The sequence below is a fragment of the Halichoerus grypus genome, chromosome 1, assembly GCF_964656455.1.
Source record: "Halichoerus grypus chromosome 1, mHalGry1.hap1.1, whole genome shotgun sequence".
Taxonomy (NCBI): Eukaryota; Metazoa; Chordata; class Mammalia; order Carnivora; family Phocidae; genus Halichoerus; species Halichoerus grypus.
In genome coordinates, this window is record NC_135712.1 from 196,371,983 (window position 1) to 196,393,503 (window position 21,521).

The 21,521-nt window shown below is 57.1% G+C and overlaps 1 protein-coding gene across 5 annotated transcripts in view; it reads left to right on the plus strand.

Annotated features, from left to right (window-relative positions):
• Positions 1-588: 588 nt before the first annotated feature.
• The window catches only part of POC1A (POC1 centriolar protein A), a 69,814-nt gene continuing 48,881 nt past the window's right edge, over positions 589-21,521 (plus strand). The window contains exons 1-7 of one of the 5 annotated variants that reach the window (XM_078077554.1): positions 589-607; positions 3,789-3,873; positions 4,784-4,955; positions 5,344-5,523; positions 6,834-6,941; positions 7,923-8,038; positions 15,526-15,659. In XM_078077554.1, coding sequence (XP_077933680.1) covers positions 4,795-4,955; positions 5,344-5,523; positions 6,834-6,941; positions 7,923-8,038; positions 15,526-15,659 — 699 coding nt within the window. In that variant the 5' untranslated portion in view covers positions 589-607; positions 3,789-3,873; positions 4,784-4,794. Of the gene's footprint in view, positions 608-1,251; positions 1,659-3,788; positions 3,874-4,783; positions 4,956-5,343; positions 5,524-6,833; positions 6,942-7,922; positions 8,039-15,525; positions 15,660-21,521 lie in introns of those variants that run through there. The other 4 variants (XM_078077555.1, XM_078077545.1, XM_078077552.1 and 1 more) reach the window with 4 other exon arrangements.

The following is a 21,521-nucleotide window of genomic DNA, read 5'->3' on the forward strand; positions in this document are numbered from 1 at the left end:
TTGGGTAAATACCCAGTAGTGGAATTACTGGAGCATATGGTAGTTCTATTTTTAATTTTTTAAGGAAACTTCATACTGTTTTCCACAGTGGCTGCACCAGTGGAAAAGTTTGCCTTCCCACCAACAGTGCACGGGGGTTCCTTTTTCTCTGCATCCTTGCCAATACTTGTTGTTTCTTGTGTTTCTGATTTTAGCCATTCTGACAGCTCTGAGGTATTATCTCATTGTGGCTTTAATTTGTATTTCCCTGATAATGAGTGATGTTGAGCATCTTTTCATGTGTCTATTGGCCATCTGGATGTCTGCTCTGGAGAAATGTCCATGTCTTTTTTTTTTTTTTTTTTTTTGTCAGAGAGAGAGAAAACGTGCACAAGCAGGGGGAGCGGCAAGCAGAGGGAGAAGCAGGCTCCCTGCTGAGCAAGGAGCCCGACGCCGGACTCAATCCCAGGACCCCGACTGGAGTGGAAGGCAGATGCCTGACCAGCTGAGCCACCCAGGCATCCCCGAAATGTCCCTGTCTTCTGCCCATTTTTAACTGGATTATTTGAATTTTTGGTGTTGAGTTGTATAAGTTCCTTATATATTTTGGATACTAACCATTTATCAGGTATGTCATTTGCAAGTATCTTCTCCCATTCAGTAGGTTGTATTCTGGCTTTGTTAATTATTTTCTTTGCTGTGTAGAAGCTTTTTAACTTGATGCAGTCCCAATAGTTTAATTTTCCTTTTGTCTCCCTTGCTTCAGGAGACATATCTAGAAATGTCTCCTTCTCTTTTAAATATGTAATTTATAACCGCTTCTCAGGGCTGAGGGGTCTGGAGAGGGCCAGGCTGCATCACACTCCCTCATATTACAAATTACAATATTACAAAACTGAGGCCCGGGCAGAGGTACTTTTTTTCTCCAAGGTCACAGGTCACACAATGAAGCAGGACGACAACAGAATAGAACCTAGGTTTCTCCACCCATGGAGAATCCTACGGATGTGATTCCAAGTGACTGGTGTTCTTTTAAATGACACTTGTTTTAAGTTCGGAGGAGTGAACCATTTAAAGACTCTCTGACGGGCGACTAATTGGCCCTTAAGGTATTGAGCGAACGCCCGGTTTCAAGGGCCCTTTAAGAGGACACAAATACAATGACCCACGTGTCCTCCACTTCCGGGATCCTTGAAGCCTTTCCTACGGGTGGTTAATCCCGGCCCGCCCTCAAGGTATCTTGGGAAAAGTAGTTCCACTTTTCTGCACACACAAAGTGGCGGCCGTCTTGAAACTGCATTTCCCAGAAGGCTGTGCTCGTCGTGTGGTAAACCGAGCTACGGGGCTGATGCAGTGAACCCCTCATCCTGGGTTTTGTAATTTCTTAGGGGATTAGTGACAGTGGACGGAGACCTTTGGCGGCGGCACCCGTGGGCTGCTAGTCTGGCGGAGCTGCGCGCGGAGGCCGTAGAACCGGCCACACAGCTCTGCTTCCGGCCGGGGGACAAAAAGCGGAGGTGCAGCGTCTCCTTTAATCGTCGTGGGCGGGGCGTGGCGACGCGACCCGCGTTGCTATTGGCGGCGGTTGGGGGCGCGGAAACTGAACGGGCCGCAACGGCCGACGCTGCCTTCTCCGGCGCTTTGGGCGCCCCGGGCCCGCCATGGCGGCACCTTGCCCTGTAAGTTCTTGCCGGCGGTGGTTGCCCGGCCTTAGTCTCCCCGCTGGGACTGTGGGTGCCTAGCCGAGGTGATGGCTGCTAGGGGGCGAGTGGGATGCCAGGTCCCGAGCCAGTCTTCTCCAGCCTGTTTACCGTCTGTGCAGGGGGCGCTGGGTCGGGACACGTAGTGAGCACCTCCTGAGTGCCAGACCCTTTGCGGACTACGGGGGCGGACCAACGAGTCCCCGCTCCCCGGGTTTGCATCCTAGCGGAGGAGACACTAGTACTAGTACGTTTCGACTGGAGGTCGGGCTGGAGGCCAGCTCCGGGCCTCAGTCTCACCATCCTGAGCAGTGGGTGGCTGGGTAGGGGCTTGTTGAGCGAACACCGTGCTCGGACGGGACAGCCCAGGTCTGCAGTGTGATCTGGGCCGGGCGCCCTGAGTCCCAGTTTCCTCCAGAGGGAAGCACTCCAAAACCCCTCTTTTTGAGAGATTGTTTAAACATGTCTGGCCTTTGGGCTGGGTTGAGAGTCAGGAAGACCGGGTGGTGCCTGTTGGCATGTGGGGCCTTGAGCAGAGGGCCCAGACTTAGGATCCAGGCTTTTTGACCCCTAATCTAGCCCTTCCCATAAGTCCCTCCCCACTTCCTTCCATATATAAACCACCTTAGGGTGCAGCCACTGAGGAACCACAGAGGCGGGTGGGATGAGGAGGTGGGAAGGATGTTGGGAGGTTTCGGGGTCCCCTGGTCAGAGGTGGAACTGAACTTACCTCTGCGCATTGAGCCTAGAGGTGGGCATTATCTTGTTCTCCCAAGAGGTTGAGGTGAAGCAGTTGCTGCTCTGTTGCCCTCCCCCCCCAGCTGCCACTCCATTTCTTCTTGAAAGGGTGACTCAGGCCTGTGTGTTGGGGGTGGAGCTGGGCACAGGGCCATGGGGACCTTTGTTCTGGTTACAATTCTGTGGGGTGGCAATGGTCTTACTCTGCCCCAAGGACATTTTTTTCCCAGGAGGAGGTTTTGCTGGGCTCCCCGGTGCGCCCAAAATGCTTCTTTGAGGTTTCTGATATTTGGGGTAGGGGGAGATGTTTGCATGGCAGGGCTATAACTCTTCAAGTGCTAAGACAGCTGCTGTTGTGTGGAAAGAGTCTGGAATATTTTCTCCATGTCTTCCTAGCAGTGTCCTGAACTACTGCTTCCTTGACAACGTTGGGCGCAGTAGAGATGGTGGCACTGCCCCTTGGGGCCTGTCCAGGCTGACCTTTGGGTTCATTGGCCAGTCTACAGTGAGATTGAGGGTTCAGAATCTGATTCCTGATATGGGGGTTGCTGAAAGGCCCCCATTTTCTCTCCTTGATTCTTTTTTTAAGATTTTATTTATTTACCTGACAGAGGAAGACAGTGAGAGAGGGAACACAAGCAGGGGGAGTGGGAGAGGGAGAAGCAGGCTTCCCGCCGAGCAGGGAGCCCGATGCGGGGCTCGATCCCAGGCCCCTGGGATCATGACCAGAGCTGAAGGCAGACGCTTAACCATCTGAGCCACCCAGGCGCCCCCAAAAGATTTTATTTTTAAGTAACCTCTACACCCAATGTGAGGCTCAAACTCACAAGCCGGAGATCAAGAGTCGCACGCTCTACTGACTGAGCCAGCCAGGCGCCCCTCTTGTTGAATTACTTCTAAGTGTTTATTCTTTTTCATGTGTCATAAATGGAATTGTTATCATTCTTCAGATTGTGCATTGCTGGTATGCAGAAGTATAATAGACTTTTTAAAATTTTTTTAAGATGTTATTTATTCACTTGAGAGGGGGAGAGGCAGGGAGAGGGAGAAGCAGACTCCCAGCTGAGCAGGGAGCCGAACATGGGCCTTGATCCCAGGACCTGGAGATCATGACCTGAACCGAGGGCAGACGCTCAGCCATCTGAGCCACCCGGGCGTCCTACAGTAGATTTTTATATATTGATCTTGCAACCTTGCTTAACTGGTTTATTAGCTCTAATAGTTTTTTAGCGAATTCCTTAGGATTTTCTATATACAAGATCATGCCTTGAGCATTTTTAAACCCCCCTGGCTGTTTTAGGAAGAGTCTTGGCCCTGGGAAAGCCCCTTCTTCATTCATATTTCACACATTTGACCCTGGCTCTCCTGCAGGAGGACCCCTCGCTGGAGAGGCATTTTAAGGGCCACCGAGATGCAGTTACCTGTGTGGACTTCAGTCTCAACACAAAGCAGCTGGGTAAGAGGAGGCATCTTCCTCGGCACTAGGTTATGAGCTGAGAGGGCAGAGTTTCTAGCTGGGAGGTGTGGTGTGGGGGGGTAGGGCACTGTGAGGACCCAGGTGCTTTGTCTAGCCCTGCATCTGGCTTCAGCTGGCCAGCTGTCTGGGGCTGGGTTTGTGAACTGCATTCTACATGCAGAGTGTGGGACTCAGAGAGTTGGGGGGCCTTGCCAAGGGCACGGAGCCTTGGAGGGTGGGCCCAGGGTCTGGGCTTTTCACTGCATATGCCCCAGCCGTCTCTTGGGTCTGGCTGGTAGAATGGCCCTAAACAATGGCTCCTTTTCCTTGGGTCCTCGATTCTGTTGTCCACAGCAGTATGGGAGCATCCAGTGAGAAGGCCAAAGAGCAGAGCTGAGTACCCCTGCTCCTTGGTCGCTTGGGGGTTCCTACACAGCTGTCATGGCTGCCGCTTTCTTGTTTCTAGGGACAAGGCTCTCCCTTCATCCCATAGTCAAGGTCCCCTGCCAGAGACTACTGGTCACTGTAGATAAAGAGCAAACTGAAGTCATATGATCTGTCTTGGGGATCTCTACGTTTCTGATTGACTTGGTCCCTCTCAGTGGTAAAAGGCCCATTGGGTTGACTTGCTCTCTAGTGCCCTTAGGGTGTGACTGTGGGGAACCCCATGGGGGATGAGTTTTCTCAGAGGCCCGCTGAGTTGCAGCCCAGGCCTCACATGTGAAGGGGATCTCTTGGTCTGGCTCCCTTGTGGGCCTGCTGCTTGGAGAGCTGACAGCCCATCGATGCTCCAAACCCCAGCTCAGCAGTTGCTGGAAGTGTGGTCCTTCTCCTGTCCCCTTACCCCATCGTCCTGCTGGAGGCTCAAGGCCCACTGGAGCTGAGGGTCACAGCATCCCTGCTTTCTCAGCCAGTGGCTCCATGGACTCATGCCTCATGGTCTGGCACATGAAGCCCCAGTCACGCGCCTACCGCTTTGCGGGCCACAAGGACGCTGTCACCTGTGTGAACTTCTCCCCTTCGGGACACCTGCTGGCCTCAGGCTCCCGAGACAAGACTGTCCGGATCTGGATACCCAATGTGTGAGTTACAGACTTGGAAGGGCTTGTCTGAGCCTGGGGTCCTGGTGCCAGAGCTGTCCCCACTCCAGTCCCCATCCTGGCTCTGGACTTGTCATGGTGGGGCATCTGCCCTACTTCTGAAGGGGTGCTGTCAGAAGCTGAGCCCTCCCCTTAGGGTTGGGAGAGGGATTCTGGGCTTACCGCAGCCATCCTGGAAGGGCTCCCGTCTGATGCTGCTCACACATGGGCAGGGTGGGTGGTGGTTCTGGCCTTCCTTGTGGGGGGCTGGGGTGGCAGGCCTGCACTGATGTCGGGAAGGGCCCCTGAGGGGTCGGGAGAGCGTTGATGTGCTCACGGGCCCTCCTGTCACCGTTGTGGGTCTCCTGAATCGGAATACCCGTCCCTGCAGCAAAGGCGAGTCTACCGTGTTTCGTGCACACACAGCCACAGTGAGGAGCATCCACTTCTGCAGTGACGGCCAGTCTTTTGTGACGGCCTCCGACGACAAAACAGTTAAGGTGTGGTCAACTCATCGCCAGAAATTCCTGTTCTCCCTGAGCCAGCACATCAACTGGGTCCGCTGCGCCAGGTGAGCATCGTCCTGCGCCCAGACCCTCGGAGGGACCTGGGGCTTGAGGGGCACTGAGGCGCTGCCAGGCGCCAGTAGCATGACCTTGGGCGAACTAGCTACTCTTTCATATTCCTGAGCCTCAGCTTCCTTATTGGGGAAATGGGAGCAAAGAAGTTGTCACACTGTAAATTGCTGAGGAGCGTCTAGCTCACATATGACAAGTAAGTGAGTTCGTTGCCAGCCATGATTGAGCCCCTGACCTCCGGACTAATGCGGCCGGAAGCAAGTCGGCAGGGGCCATTTAGGAGCAATAGCGACAAGATGATGTCGCTAGTAGCACTCTACAGTTTGTTTTCACTTTTCATGGCAGGCCTGCAGGCTAGGCGGTGTCATTCCCATTTTACAGATGAGGACACCAAGGCTCAGAACAGCGCAGTATCTTGCCCCTGGGCGCTTGCTGGGGTTTGAAGCTGAGTCTGCCTCTCAGAAGTTGGTTTTGCTTGAGCTGCTGGGTGGATGTTGAGGCTTCTGAGGAGGCTGGTCTGGAGGCTGGCTCTCCCTTTGCTGTGGGGGGGCAGTGCTGTGGGGATAGGTGCCAGGTGACCCACAGGACCTTTCAGGGTCCAAGGATTGCGGACACAAATGTGCCCACTTTCAGCTATTCTGATCCTTTCGACAGAGATCTCCGTGCTCCAGAGGAAGAGGTTGGGAGGTCTTCCAGAGGAAGAGGTTGGGATGCTGGGAAACCATGGGAGTCAGAGGTTGGGGACTATTATGGTGTTCTTCTGGGGACCCCTTGCAAGTTACTTGTTCTCCAGGGCACCTTTGTCCTGGGAGGTCCCTGATTGCTCAGAGACGCCTCACCATCAGGCTCCTGAGAATAGGAGGGGCCAGGCCAGCAAACCAGTGTGAAGCCTACACCAGCCTTTGGTGGTAGGTCCCCAGGACCTCCACACATTTTTGTCAGTAGGTGGTTCTCAGAGTCAAATGTGGACTTGGGGGACCTGAGAACAGGATAACGATGCTGATGGTGGCTTTGGGCCACCTTCATGCTAATAGCATGAGCAGTCAGCACGCACTTTGCCACATGCCACGTGCCGTGCTGGGGGCCTTGTGCGTACGACGTTGCTCCCTGCTCACCACGAGTGTAGGTACCATTCTTACCCATCTCACAGAGGGAAAGCCGTTTGCCCAGGATCGCTCAGGGTCAGAGCAGTGTTCACGCTTTGGCTGGTTCTGGGATCTGGTGGTGGGCAGTGCAGGAAGGTGGCTGTGGAGGACAGTGTGCAGTGCCCACGGTGATGTGACTTGTGCCCTGCCTGGTTCAGGTTCTCCCCAGACGGGCGGCTCATCGTGTCTGCCAGCGATGACAAGACTGTCAAGCTATGGGACAAGACGAGCCGGGAGTGTGTCCACTCTTACTGTGAGCATGGCGGGTAAGTCACCGGACCCTGTCCTCCTCCTGCAGATGCTCAAGAAAAGCATGGACCTAGGCATGAAGGGGCCCCAGTGGCCTTATGTGGGGCCACGTCTCTGCTTCTCTCTGTCTCTGAATTTTTTCCTATGTGAGCGGGAGGTTCAGTCTCATCCCCATCCCCACAAATAACAGGTGCTCAACTTTAAGGCATGTGATTCTTGGGGCCTCTCTTTTCCTTTCACTTCCCAGTTCTCAGAATTGTGACTTGTCTCTCTGAAAGAAGGTGACCCTGGACCTCCCAAAATCATGTTAGTATGTTACCTGTGGTGATGGTTTTATAAATGAAAGGCTTGTCAGGTTCTTGTAAGTTCTTGGTGGCGGTTCACGTTGTGCCACATCATCAGGAGAGGGAGGAGCCTGCATTGGAGTAGGGCCTCACCTGTTCTGGTCTTCTTGATGAACGCCAGCTTGTGCGCTCCGCAGGTAGGCTGGGAGCCCCCGGGAAAGTCTCCTCCTGAGAGCTGGCCATGATGCCAGCCTGGATGTCACGTGTGGGGATATTAGGGGCCCTTGGCCTGTCTCCTGGAGATAGTCAACCAGTGGCCTTGGGGCCCTGCTGGCCCTTTGGGGCTGGGCCTCAGCGGGCAGGGGGCTTTGATGAGGGCCCTGCTTTGATGAGGGCCCTGACTCTGACTCTAAACACCCTGAGCTGTCGGCTGACCTTTGGGCTGAAGACCGCTTTCTCTACTTGTATGTAGAAGTGGCTGCTGGGATTTGCTCCCTGGTGAGTCCATGTCCGGTCACTGCTAGCCACTGTTCTCACCCTCTCCTTGCTATCCCTTGGCCACCTGGTAAAGAAGTGGGGCAGGAGGGAGGTCTTCTGGGTTTGGGGAACAGCCTGAGCGGACGTGCAGGGATGTTGGAAAGGGCTGGATGTTTGGGGGTCTGTTCCGAGCCAGGATGGTCCTCCTCTAGCGTGTGGTGGCCCCTGTCTTTCCAGCTTTGTCACCTTCGTGGACTTCCACCCCAGTGGCACGTGCATCGCCGCCGGCGGCATGGACAACACGGTGAAGGTGTGGGACGTGCGGACGCACCGGCTCTTGCAGCACTATCAGCGTGAGTGTCCGAGAGCGGCCGCGGCGGGGCTGGGGCGGCAGGTGGCCGGCTCGTTGCCGTGGTGCTGAGGCGGGCCTGAGGACGGCCCCGGTCAGTGGGGAGAAGGCCCGGGCCCGTTGGGATCTCCAGCGGCTGGTAGTCTGTGTTGTGGCCGTGCTGCTCGGAACGCTGGCCCGAAGGTGGACCCTGGCGCTCCCTGGCGCCCACCAAGCCCTGTGGAGCCTGCTCCGGAGCCGGCAGAGTCTCCTGCACACTGCAGGGCGGGACGAGGAGCTCGCAGTGGATCTCTGGCCAGGGCTCTGCTCAGGGGCCGCTTCTCAGGGGCTGCCCGTGCTACTCATCTCTAGAGCTAAGGGAAAGGGGGCAGGCCTGTCAAAAGAAGTCAGTGTTCGTGGCACCTTGGCCACCTCTGGCCTCCTGGTGTCCTCCATAGGTATGGAGCCAAGAACCATATGGAGGGTCAACTTAGGCTAGAGACCAGGCTCAGGAGGCAGCCCTGGGGCTGTGTCCCCTGATCTAATGGTAGCCCTTGGAAGGCAGAGCGGCAGGCAGTCAGCATGGGCTGTGTCCGGTTCCAGCTGGGAGGTGGGGTAGGGACGGACTTGGGTGTGATTAGGATGAGCTTGTGGAGGGTACTAGAGCATGGAACTGTCTTGAGAGCAGGTGTGACTGGGGAGGGCCATGAGCCACCTCCGTTGTGGGGATGGGGCCAGGGAAGGAAGCTGGCGAGGGGCCACAGGAGGAACTAGGAGTTGTGCAGGGGGCAAAATGGTGGGTGGGCCTGTGGGCCTGGGGCTGAGACTGGGGAGGGGTAGAGCTGGAGTTGTTTGAGGAGCTGTGGTCGTTGACTTGGGACTAAGTTTAAAGTCCATGGGCTCCTTTCCAGAATTCGCACCTGAAAATGGGAAGGATGTGTCTGGACAAAGGTGTGAGACTTGGGGTTCAGAGCTCTCCTTTCCACCCCCATGAGCTCTTCTTAGCTGACTCTAAGATGTTGAGGTAACCGAGGCGAGGGAGAGGCTCCTGGTCTTAAAAAGCACACGGTGGAGGGTGGGCTCCGCAGCCAGCCTCAGCATTCCTAGTTGTGTGACGTTGGGCAGGTCACTTGACTCCTCTGGGCCCCGTGGGACCATGATAGGGCTTCCCTCCCAGATGGTGTCGGGAGGGTAACGAATTGGTCTGTGTCAAGAGCTTAGGGAGTGCAGGAACCAGGTACTGTGTTCATGACGCCCGTGTTGCCAAGTCTGGGTCCTGGAGATGCTGGAGTAGGGAGTCTGGCCTGCATTGCCCTGTACCACCACCAGGTGGCAGGGGCTAGCCGCATAACTGGTACCTTCCTCAACAGAGAGCCCTGGGGTTTGTCACAGCCGCCGTTTCGGACAGAGCTTCTAGAACAGAGCAGCTATGGGGTCTGCCCTCTACTTGGAGACCACACCCCTCCTTCCCCTCCTTCAGGCTTTAGAGGCCTCTCTCCTGCTCTGGGCCAGGCCTGGGTTGGAGATCGGGCACATCTGCAGGGTTGACTGGGGGAAGGTTGGCAGGTGTGGAGGAGTGCTGGGCGGGAAGGCGCCCCTGAGTGTGGGGTCAGGAGAGATGGGAAGGGAGGGTGACGAGGCAGTGCAGGTTAGGAGTATAGGCTGCTTCCTATCTGTAAAGGGGGTGGTAATAGTACCTTATGGGGTTTGAGAAGATCTGTTGGGGGAGTTCAAGTGAGTACTGGAAATGTGGTTTGTACCACATAAGTCTTTTAATTTTTTATTATTATTTCTTTTCACCACATAAGATTTGACACTGAGGGGAGAGGATCTCTAGGTGACCCTGGGAGGGTCCAGCCTTACCTCTGATGGATCAGGAGCATGGGTCTGGTGTTTGTAGGGTGCACCAGCAGGTACCCATTGGGGACCTTGAATACCATACTCTGGCCCATGGTCCCAAAGTTGCAGCCTGGCTGGCCGTGCTGGGACTGGTCCCATTGCTCGAGGAGCGAAGATCTGTCTGAGAGGACAGCAGTGCTGAGAGCCTACATGGGTGGGAAGCTGGTGTGTCTGGGTGATTGGTGGGTGGGCTGCTTGCAGCTGGTGTCTGAGGGAGGGCTGGGCATCTGAGTGGGGCAGGGATCGGGCCCAGGGAGATAGGCTTTGGAGATTGAATAGAGTTAGGAGGTGATGCTGTGGGTTGAGTGGCCACCTGGGCCCAGGAATTGGGGGCTTGAGAAGGGCTGGGGCGATATCCTGGGTCCCTGTGATTAAGGGGCCATAGAGGGAAAGGTTGACAAAGCAGCCAGAGTGAGGGCTGATGGGGCAGAGCCAGGGGCATGAAGGAATGCAACGTCTCCTAAAGAGGTGGTCAGGAGGGAGAGTGATGTAGGGCAGTCGAGGAGGGTGGTGGGTGCTGGAGAGAGGTCCCTGGAGTTCTTGAGGGGGCAGGCTTTGTGGTGGGTGGGCATGGGAGGTCAGTGACTGGCAGGGCCGGGGAGGTGGTGGGAGGGCTCAGGTGTCATCAGGAGCCACGTCCTGAGGGGACCCAGGTGCATGAGGCTGACAGGCTCTGCAGAGAGATTTCAGTGTGTTTTTGCTTGTCCTTTGCTCCTATGACAGAGCTACCCAGTGTCTTATTCCTAAGCCACCCCAATATAGATCAGACGCCTTGGGTGGCTTGGAGTACCTCATAAACAATCGGGTTTCCTCAGCTCCCTGCCCAATGCATGGCGCACGGGGCAGCAAACTCATCCCACTGCCTCTGAGCTTACCCTCTGGGGCTCAAGGAGAGCCCGGTGGATCTGAGCACATTGGCTGGGGGACGTACCCCTCACCTTTTATGCTGCTTGAGGGACCTGGCCAGGTCTGCTCAGATCTAGCGGCTTCCCCAAAGAGCTCCATGGCCAAACCTTCTACCTGAGAGGCTCCCCGTACCCCCTTAGTAGCAGCTGCCACCTCACCTCAGAGGTGCCGAGGCATCTGTTTGGAGGCTGATTCCCCGAGAATGACTCCTGGCACTCTGGCAGCAGATGCCTGAGCTGTTTTCGGTCCCTGGCCCCTGGGAAACCCAGAGGAAAGTTTTTAAGAATACCATAACATCTAGTGTCTCCCTTGGTGACTCCCAATGAGTACCAGGCACTCCTGGGTGGGCTTGAGGCACATGAGCTTGTTGGGCTTTTCTGAGACCCTTTGACTCCTGATACTGCAGCGTGTGGTCAGCAACTGCAGCCTGCCCGTGTCCGGCTGCCCCGTGCGTGCGCGTCATGGAGGACACTTCCTGTTCCGTGCTGGGTTGTCGGGAGTTAAGCTAGCACCATCTGTCTCAGGCAAGGAGTTTCTTGGCTCTGACCTGTCCCTGTGGGGAGCAGTTCTGGTTTCCCAATTCAGCGAGGAGACGGTGGGGCTGCCGGATCCCTGGGAGTGCCAGGCCCCACGGAGGTAGGTTAGGCTCCATATGCTCCGAGCCCACGAGAAGGCTGTTCAGACATCTGAGCAGCAGCCCCCATCCGGAACCCGTAGTGCAGTTTGCGGCTCACAGGCACGTGCAGGTCCGCTAGCCAGTGACAGGCCCCGGGGGGGCTAGCAGGACAGGGCTACTCCCCATTTCACAGATAAGCAGTTTGAGGCTTGTCCATGGTCCCACGGCTGGGAAGCTGGGAATCTGAGTTTCCAACGGAAGGCCTCCGAGTGTGGCGTTCTGTCCGCCGCTCCACGCTGGCTTCCTTACACCATGTGGATTCTAGTCATTTGCTTCCTGAGGCCCCTGGGAGGGTTTGGTTTGGCCCTCTCCAGAAATTCTAGTTAGAGCTCAGAGTCCCAGGTTCTCTGTCCCCTGGTTCTTAACACACCCCTCTGCCCTACCCCAGATCTGGTCACAGAGGATTTTCAGGCAGCTGTGCAGTCAGTTGGGGGGGCGGGCCTGTATCCTTTGGTTGGTGTTTTGAGACCAAAAGGGTTGGTCAAGAGGGCAGTGCACTGTCCCATGTGATCTGGCCAGCTCACTGGCCCTTTCCCACCATCCCTAAGTGGACATTGGTGTGACATTCACACAGCAGGGTTTTGAGCATCCTTCCCTGCTGGTATCAGAGCACCTTCATTGTACGAATCTGTAGTCCCTTGTGAACCCGAAGTCGCTAGGGAGGCCAGTTGACGTTATGAGAAGCCCCCCCAGGTGAAGTGCGCTGAGCCCTTTGTGATGGTGGTGGGCTGGGGCGGGGGCTTGGCCTCGTGTGGCCTGCCTTAGAAAGCTACCTCTGACTTGGGTACCTGGGACTTCTCTAGGCCCCTTGGTCAGTTTGGAGCCCACTGTGCAGTGGGCCAGGTTTGCTGAGGGCTTGTACATGCAGCGCTGTGTGGGCAGAGTGGATTGTGGGTACCTAGGACTCTCCTTAGGCCACGTGCTACCCACAAGCTATGGCCAGTTCCCAGTGCTTAGGGGCAGGGTCTGCAGTGGCCTCGGTCCCACCTTCTCTGGGTTCCTGGTGACCTGTAGAATCTTGATGTTGGTATATCTCTGACCATTAGTTGGAATCTCTTCTCTGGGGCACTGTGCCGTCAGTTGTCAGCAATCACTGCCATGGAAGCAAGAAGAGGGCCTAGCAAGCTTTGGATCTGATGAGAAGTGGATTGTTCCTGGACAGTCACTGCTCAGGACTTTATGGTGGGAGCCTCCCTGGGGGACTGGCGTACAGGGGTGATTCTTAGGATGAGGCCTCCCTAGAATGTGTCTCCCACCTCTATAGAGCCAGAGAGGCTGCCCCAGGCTGGCAGGGCTGGTGGGTGAGGCAGGAGAATGAGGAGGGAAATTCGGCAGTGGGTCCTGGTATCTAATACATCCTCATCCCCCAAGCTGAGCCCTCTTCTGGAGTAAATGGTTCCAGATGTTTCCACCCCAGCGAGGAGGCCGTTGATATTCCTGCCATTTATAGCAGAGCAGGGCTTTTGGTGCCTTTCCTCTGGGGGAGATTCCCTCCCTGGGGTAGACTTGCCCAGCCGGGGGGCCCTGGCGTGCTATCCACATCCTGACCCCGCCGCCCTGGTGGTGCTGGGAAGCCCTGGGCCCTCCCTGATCCACCCTCCTGGCCCGGCTGCACCTCTGCCAGCTTTGTCTCAGGTGGGGCGGGGTGGCGTTCATTCCAGGCCAGGCTGCCAAGGGCTGCAGAAACAAGAATAGCGTGCCCTTCTCCAGGCTCAGGGAGGGAGACGCGCTGGGGGCAGCATTTGAAGAGTCCCAAAGGGAGATGGGGCCTGGGGAGATAGATGCAGGGCAGGCCGCCTCTCAGAGCTGTCCTGCTGTGGGACAGAGGGGTTGAGGGTGGCAGGGCTCCCCTCCTCCCACCCCACTTCACTGCCAGTGTGAACCAGCAATCTGGCGAGCATTGCGGGCCCCTCGGGAGTGCAGGGCACTAGCTCTTCACCTGTAGACTCACGACCTGAAGGGCTGGCGGGAGGATGCTGAGCCAGACTGGGCTCCCGCTTCCCTGGACACCACTCACTCTTTTGCGGGGGAAGGATTCACTTTTTATCATTCACCCAGTTGTGTAATCACAGTGACTGTATTCTGATGGTTAAAAAAAAAAGTCTGGAAGTATGCAGAGTAAAAATGAGAAGTCCCTGTATTCCTGTCCTCCCCAGGGGCCTCTATAGAAGGTCTCTGTCTGGAGCTTCTGTTCACTTCCCTCTGCATGTGTGTCCCTTCCACCTGTGGGTAGTGGCAGTCACGCTCTGCGTTACGAACATTCTTTCTGCCACTGCTTGTGGCTGGCTCCTGCCTGTTCAGTTCCTGATGGGTCAGCTGTGGCCGTATTCTTTGGCTCTCCATGCCCCAAGTCTTGGTAAACACTGAGGATGCTGACCTCCCCCACCCCCCACGGCCTCGAGTGGGGGGGAGTGCGACGGGCTGAGGGCACTGTGCTCTGCCTCTGTGGAGACCCCCTCAGCCCCCCTGCAGGCTGGCTCCTGGAGCTGTGGTGCTTAGAGAGTGCTCAGACATAAATACCGTGTTATGTAAAGCCCTGGCTGCCTCCCCTAAGTGTGCTTGGGAACATGTACCCACACTCCCCAGGCGTATCAGCACATCAGCTGGGCTGGTTTCTGAGGGGCTCCCTGTGCCCCTGTGGGCTCTGTGGAAGGCCAGCCTGTGGTGGATGTTTCTGGCCTCGCACTGGTTCTTGCAGACCCACAGGGCCAGGGTGAGGGGTTGGTTTTAGAGTTTGTCTTTCTGTTTGTAGCAGTTCTGATTCGGCAGGCCCTGGTTATGTCACCCCCACTGGTGTCCCCCACCTGGCCTGTGGTGGTGGGGATGAAGGCACTGAGGTCTTCTTCAGCAGCTGCTTTCAGAAGCTGTGATGGAGTTGGTCCTCACATTGTTGTCCCCACGTGGCCTTCCTGGGTCCAACTCACCTACTCACCAGCCACTTTCTGAGTCCTGCTCAGTGTCAGGTGCTGAGCCGGGAGGCAAGGACCCGACACAGCCCCTGCCTGACGGAGCACACAGTCCCATGGGGGACCTGGCCATGAGTCAGAGAGCTACACAGGAACGTAAAACACTGCAGTGAAGAGTGCGTCCACCAGAGACTTACGGTGCTTCAGGGGGACAATTCAGGAGGGTGGCCCCGATGAGGTCGGGAGGCTTCCCTGAGGAGGTGACTGAGCAGTGAGCTTCAAGGTCAGGGGTAGAGGTGGGCAAGAGTCTCCCAGGTCCGTGTGGAGCAGCTGGGAAGCTGACAGGGCTGGGGTGGCCGGATCTCACAGAGTGAGGGTCACCAGGATGGGCGGGCTCAGGCCAGGCCACTGGGGAAAAGAAAGTCACAGATGAGGTTGAGCTGTTGCGTGGGTAAAGCGGCAGGACCTGGAAGCTGCGTGTGACACCCGGGGCAGCAGAGAGGCCCGTCGGAGGGCTCCCTCTCACAGAAGCCTCACAGGCAGGCTCCCCCCCCCGCGCCCCAACACGTGGGTGCCATGATACAGCAGGAGAAACGGGTGCAGCATGTCAGGGTGCTTGCTCAGGGTCCTAAGGTGAGGGACAGTGGGGAGGCTGGGATTGGAACCCAGGCCCGACTGGCTCCTGAGCGTGTGTCTTACCTCTGCCCGCCTGCCCCGCACGCATGCTCTCGTCGGGCAGGGGCATCGTACTGGCACCTCAGGGATTGTCTTTTCTGTTCGGTTTCCCCTAAGTAGCGGTATGAGAGACAGCTTGGGTGTTAGGTTTGAGCACTCTGTTCTGCTCCAGCCCGACTGCTCCGTGTGGCGGGAGAGCAAGGGGAATCGCCCCATCCCTCTGGCCTTGTCATGTGGGCTCCCGCCTGCCCCATGTCTCCTGCTGCCCGTCCTCAGCTCTGGACGGGTCCGCTCCTGTTCTTTGGTTGTGGGGCTCCCCACGTCGTTGGAGCTGTGGCCGCCCTGGCTCAGCCCTGTGCCGAGCCTCGGTTGGCCCCGGTTGCCCGTCTTCAGGCTCCAGCTGCATCCCTGGGCCTCCCAACCAGCGCCTGACTGATGTCCCTCCCCCAGTGCACAGCGCGGCGGTGAACGCCCTGTCCTTTCACCCGTCCGGAAACTACCTGCTCACGGCCTCTAGCGACTCGACCTTGAAGATTCTGGACCTCATGGAGGGCCGGCTGCTCTACACGCTCCACGGGCATCAGGTGAGGGCATCAGCCTGGCGCTGTGGTGTGGAGGGGGGCGGAGGTGCCGTCTCGAGGCCCATGCGGGGCTGGGGTTCACCGGAGGGGGCCCTTCCCTTGGAGCCCGCTGGGGACGGTTGCTGTGGTCCCCTCCAGCCTGGGCAGTGGGGTGAGATGCAGAAACAGGTTAGCCCCTCACAGGACCTATGACCTCTGGCAGAAGAGCTGGGCCTGGTGCCGCAGCTGAGTAGAGCGTGCAGGGGTTAACTTGGGTGGGGGTGGGGGGGAGGCATCTGGACATGGTGGGCACACTTCGCCCAGGGGGCTGCATGGAAACTGTCCCACAGTGACCTCAGGTGTCCCTTGGTCCAACAGTTGAGTAGAGCCCTGGAACCCCTGCCCAGAATCAGGGTCTCTTGGGGGTTCTGCAGACATCGGTGCCTTTGGGGACAGTAACCACAGGTGTCTCTCAGAGGCAGGTGCTAAGGGGGACGTCTTCCCGTGTGTGTGTGTTTGCGAATTCCTGGAATTGAAGCAAGGGAGCAGAGCCCTTCTCTCTGAGTGACTTTTGCCAGTGTGGCCGGTGGCCTGGACTCCCTGGCTGGGCAGCAACCAGCACCAGCCCCCGTGGGCCGGCCGTGGGGAGGTGGGTTGCTTGTAGCCCTCCCTAGCCACTGGCCTGGGTGCCGGCCTCTCGCACCACCCTGTCAGAAAGTGTGGCTGAGCAGAGCGGTCATTGGAGTTTCTCCTGTTGGGACATAACTGCCGCACCCAAGTGGGGCTGGGGATGCCAAGAGTTCATCCCCTTCTCCACCTGTGGGTGGGAGGCAGGCAGAGAGGCGAGTGGGGATGAACTCTCAAGGGCTGAGGGAGGTCCCGCTGTGCTCACGTATCTTGGGCTGGCAGCTCTGGATTCCGCTGCCATCTGAGTTGGGCACGTGGGGGCCATTGGCCATGGCTTGGGGTGGGAGCCTGGGCTTTTCCTTGTGCTCTCTTGGGACTTGGAAGGCTGCCTGCTCCCCTCAGCCCATGGTGACCGCTTGTCCTCCCTGTCACACATTTGGAGTGCAGGACCAGCGGTCCCATCCCCCCAGTGGCCGGCCCATCTAGGTGTAATATCTGGTCTCTGGGCTGGGTGATTGCTGCTCTTGTTGCAAGCTTGTTAGGGAGCCACCTTGTTAGCCCTTTGGCAAGTCAGTTATTCAGTCACGTGTACCAGTTTGGAATCTTATAACCAGGAGAACATTTGAAAACCACGTGAATGATGCTATGTCCCCCAACTCCCTACAGAAAGAAAAGGCAATATCCAGAAACATCATGCAAACAGTTGCATGCCGAGTGATCACCCAGGGCTTTTCGGATCTGTGTCTGTGTGTGCGCGCGCGTGTGCACGAGTGTGTGTGTGTGTGTGTGTGTGTGTGTGTGTGTGTGTGGTGGGTATGGGGGGGTTCTTTAAACTGCTGACTCACCTCTCAGCCTGATAACCCTTAAATGTGGTGTTTAATGCTAGTCCCATGTTCGGGCACAGCATCAAGCACAGAAAGGAAGCCTGGAGAAGTGACACAGAGACCTGGTGAAACTGCAGTTACTTGTCTGCTGTGGAAGCTGGGAATGTGGGAACTAGGCTGAGGGACAGCTAGCAGTTCGCACAGCCCCGTGCGGGTGTGTTGTCCTCTTGGGCTCCCTGCTTGTGAAGTCCATTCCCTGGCCCGTCTTTCCAGGAAGCCGCGCACCTGGGCTCTTTGGGGACTGGAGCATTCACATTCTGTTCCAGGAGGTGGCTAAGGGCCCCATTAGGCTCAGGTGCCACCAGCCACGTCCCACAACATGGGACTGAGCAGCCCCAGGGCCCCCGAGTGGATCCTTGGTGCCCAGGGATTCTGTCCCACAGGTGAAGATGGCCGATTTGAAAGTGCTTTGGATCCCGGGTTGGGGGGGCAGCCGAGGCCCAGGGACAGGTTTGGAATTGTAGGGGTCCCATGCAGCTTAGGGTGGCAGAGCTGGGACTGGTATTCAGGTCTCTGCGGTTTCCACCCTACTCGTCTCACACGTCCGGCTTTTAGCTGTTGAGTTGTGATTTCACTCTTGTTTTGAGATCACTGGTCTGTGTAGGAGGCCTGCAGGCTTTGTGGCTGCTTGTGGCCCAGCCTTGCCGCTACATGACCTCATTCTGGTCCAGCAGGAGGGAACCCCGTGAAACTCTGGTTTGGACTTGGAGGCCCTCCTTGGGACAGTCCCCACACATGGGAGGGAAGAGCTGTGGGAGTGAAGGCTATTGAGTTGTTCTGCCAAGTGGAACACACCCCCTCGTGCTTCTAGCTCCACACCTTCTAGAAGGGACAGCACAGGCTGAGGGTCAGTCCCACCGAGAGGAGCCAGCCACGGGGAGCTGATGCCGGCAGGAGGCAGTCCTTGGTCAGGAGGGGACTCTGGGTGTATGCCAGGGAAGTGTCTCTCTGTCCCGTGTGAGGGCAGGGCCTGAGTCAGCCCCTCTGGGGGAACAGTGAGGGAGGGTCAGTGGACAAGAAGGCTCAGGGGAGGCAGTGCTGTTGGGCTGACGCTCTTTGATCTGGGTTGAGGCTAGAAGTCTGATAGGCCATTTAGTGGACTCCTAAAGGCACAGGGGCACCAGGTTGGAGGTGCTTGCCAAGTACAAGCTAAGATCAGGATCACCCAGCGTAGCCCGGGTCTCCTGTGCTGTGTTGAGGGCAGCTCATCAGCCCAGGAGTCTGGCCATGGCAGCAGTTTGGTGGTTGTCTAGCATGCAGTCGGCCATACCTCCCATCGGCCCGTGTGAAGCTGGCCCCCTTTGTGGGGCTAGGGGTGGACATCAATTATAAGTTTATTGTGGGCCTCACGGATTCTGGTGTTTCTCTCCTGCAGTCCCGGCTTTGGGACTCTGAGCTACGAAGGGTCATTCAGGGGATGTAGCTAGGGGCTGAGAGAGGCTTCTGCCCCACGGGAGCTCGGCGCCACCTAGGCTGTACCCCAGGAATGGTTCCTTGGCTGTAGCTGGGGCCCTTGTGGCTCTTCAGAAGCTTCCACCACGTGAGCGTCTTCAACTGATTGACCACCGGGTGCCGGGCCGAGAGCCGGGCAGGCCCTTTGCTCTCTCCAGCCCGGGGGCCCGAGCCCCTCAGCCAGCTCTGCTGCTCAAGGTGTGAGGGCCTTCGGCAGTGAGGAGGCAGCGGGTGGCGCAGGTTTCCACACACAACCCGAGCGGACACTGACACTTTGCCAAGGCAGGGGGTGGTGGGACAGGCTGAGGAGCCTGTTGGGGCTGAGAGATAGGGTGGCCCTCTACCTCCAGCCGATCTGCCCACCCCAGGTGGAGGGTGGACAGAGTAGGGAGGGCACTGCCAGCCTGGATGTGGCGCATCACCCTCTTTCCTCTGCCTTCGTCCCTGGGAACACCAGAGTAATTTCTCTCTCCGTGGATTGAGCTGGTAAAGAGCGTGCACCAGTCACCTTTGCAAGCTTCTCTGACTGAGCCGAGTGCTAGGATGCATTCAGTGGGGGAGGGTTCACACACCTTTGTCTGGCAGCTGACGGTGCCTAGCTTTTTTAAGGAAACACCCCAATATTTCCAGGAACAAACAGCTTGTACCCACCTGGTTTCTGGTTTGGAGAAGCCACGGGTACCCTCGCACCTAGTTCAGCCGAGAAGTCTGAGCTCAGGAGGCTGCAGACGGGAAGCGTGTCAAGGTCAGGCCATTCCAGCTTTGCCTCTTACTCTGGGACATTGGGCAGGACCTTAAGCTTTTCCTTATTTGTAAGAACTGCTGCATCTGCCTCACGACAGGAGAGCATGTGTCTACAGTCCCCAGCACCAGGCATGGTAGGTCTTCACAGATACTGGTCCTTTTCCACTTCAGCTTTTAGAAAAGATCCCAGGCTGCTCTAGGTGAGAGCTCTTTACAAGGTCATTGAACGTTTCTATTATGGGCACGGTCCTGGCACCCTGGGTGGGCAGTCAGTCTTTGGTAGGAAAAGGAGTCCATGGTAGGGGTCTCTGATGGCTCCGCCCCCTCTGATGGGCACGGGCCATAGTCCTCAGTCCCTCCCCCTCTGGGCTGGGGAGTGCCCGTTTCCCTTCCTTCCATCACCCACGGAGTCTTTCAAGGGTTTATCTAGTTCTTTGTTTTCTTTAGGCTTGTCCTCATCTCCCCCAGAACATCCTCTTGCTTTGGCTTCTCTTTGGCCGCACAGTTCCTGAAATCTGTCCCTACGGTGACTCTCTGCCTAAACGCACTTGTCCCGACCAGTTGCTCTGAGTGGGCGTGGCCTGCTGGTGCCTTGGTCCACAGGTCTGTTGGCAGTGCGCTTTATTAGTCCCGCCCATCAGGTCATCTTTTCTAGGGCCTGACTCCTAGAGGACAGGCCAGGTGCCTTGGCAGGGGGCTGGCAGGGGGCTGGCAGGGGTGCCATTACCCTCTCCGAGGCTCTGGAAGGTCTTGCTCTGGGGATCAGCCACAGTGGTGACAGTTAAGCAGGAGGAAGAGGAGTCCCTGCTTCTTGCTGGATCCAGTAGAGACTTAGGGGTGTCAGCATACAGGGGCCTCATCCTCTCCCATCCCTCACCTTGCAGCAGGGAAGAGCAAGAGAAGGAAGAGCTTTCGCACCAAGTACAGCTGTTGTGCGAAGCCCTGTGCCCCGAGCGAGGCCCCCATAGCTCTGTGTGGCAAGTGCGGGGGCAGTGTGCTAGAAATACAGATTGATTTTTCTATATTTTATGAAACATAATCTTGAGCCATGCTCATTTGGTTTAAGTCCCCAGAGCTATTTGGGAGAGGATGGTGGGCGGGACGTGGGTGGGAGTTAAATCTGGTGTTTCTGGCTAGGCAGTTGGCGTTCGTGTTGCTGCGGAGTGACTGAGCTGCACGAGGACCACTGGGCATAGCTCGAGGGCCTAGAACCCCAAACCAGGGCTGCTGTCCGCACCTGGGGCTGTGCTCTGAGGCTTGGTTGTTGTGAAATCACAGCCTCAGGGTATAGGATCCACCAGGGTTACTGAGAGCTTGCCCCATGCCAGAGCCAAGGCTGGGGCTGGGGAAGTGGCATTAAGGGGCACAGGGTTGAGGAGGAGAGATGGCAGTGTGGTAGAGTGGCCTGGAGCACGAGTGCTACCCCTCAGGCGGCTCCAGGTGGAAGGAAGCTCTCCGAACGTTGCTCCCCACCCCCCTTTCTTCCAGCGCTCTGTGGCCCCTGTGTAGTCATTTTATTTTGGAGAATTACGTTTATGCCTGGGAGTCTCAGACCCAGCTTGGATGGTTGGGTACCTCCTGGGCGAGGTGAGAGGACATCAAGAGGGAGAACAGCTCATTTACTCCAACCTGAGTAAACCAAGAGGTCAGCCTGGCTTTCTGTCCCCTGCCAGCAGCCCAGGATTGAGGACTGGGAGGGAGCAGGTGTCCTTGGCCAAGGTCAGGAGAGAGCCTCAGCATTCCTGGACCCCAGCTCCTCCCGGAGGCCACTCCTTGTCCACAGGGTCGCTACTCAGACATAAGCGTCAGCCCACGGCAGGTGCTGATGAGCGAGTGCAAGAGCCTCCCTGGTGTGGGGGTTTGTGGAAGGAGCAGCCTGGACGCCTCAGAGACCAGAGCTCCCACGCCAGGGGCTTCTCAGGCCTCCTTGGTCTCCTTATCTTTGTTGGATGGTCACTCGTTTACCTCTGACTCAAGGCATGTGGTGTGACATTCCTATTTGTTTGCTGGCAGCCAGTGAAAAACATTTCAAAAGCCTTGTGAGGTGGTGGTGGATGGGGTACCTGGCTGGGTCTTTGCCAGCATAGCTGTTGTGGGCACAGCGGTCAAAGTTTCAGGTGCATGGGGGCCTCAGGGAGTCAGGTGGAAGGGGGTGAGGAGAGTGGAGGGGTCTGGACAA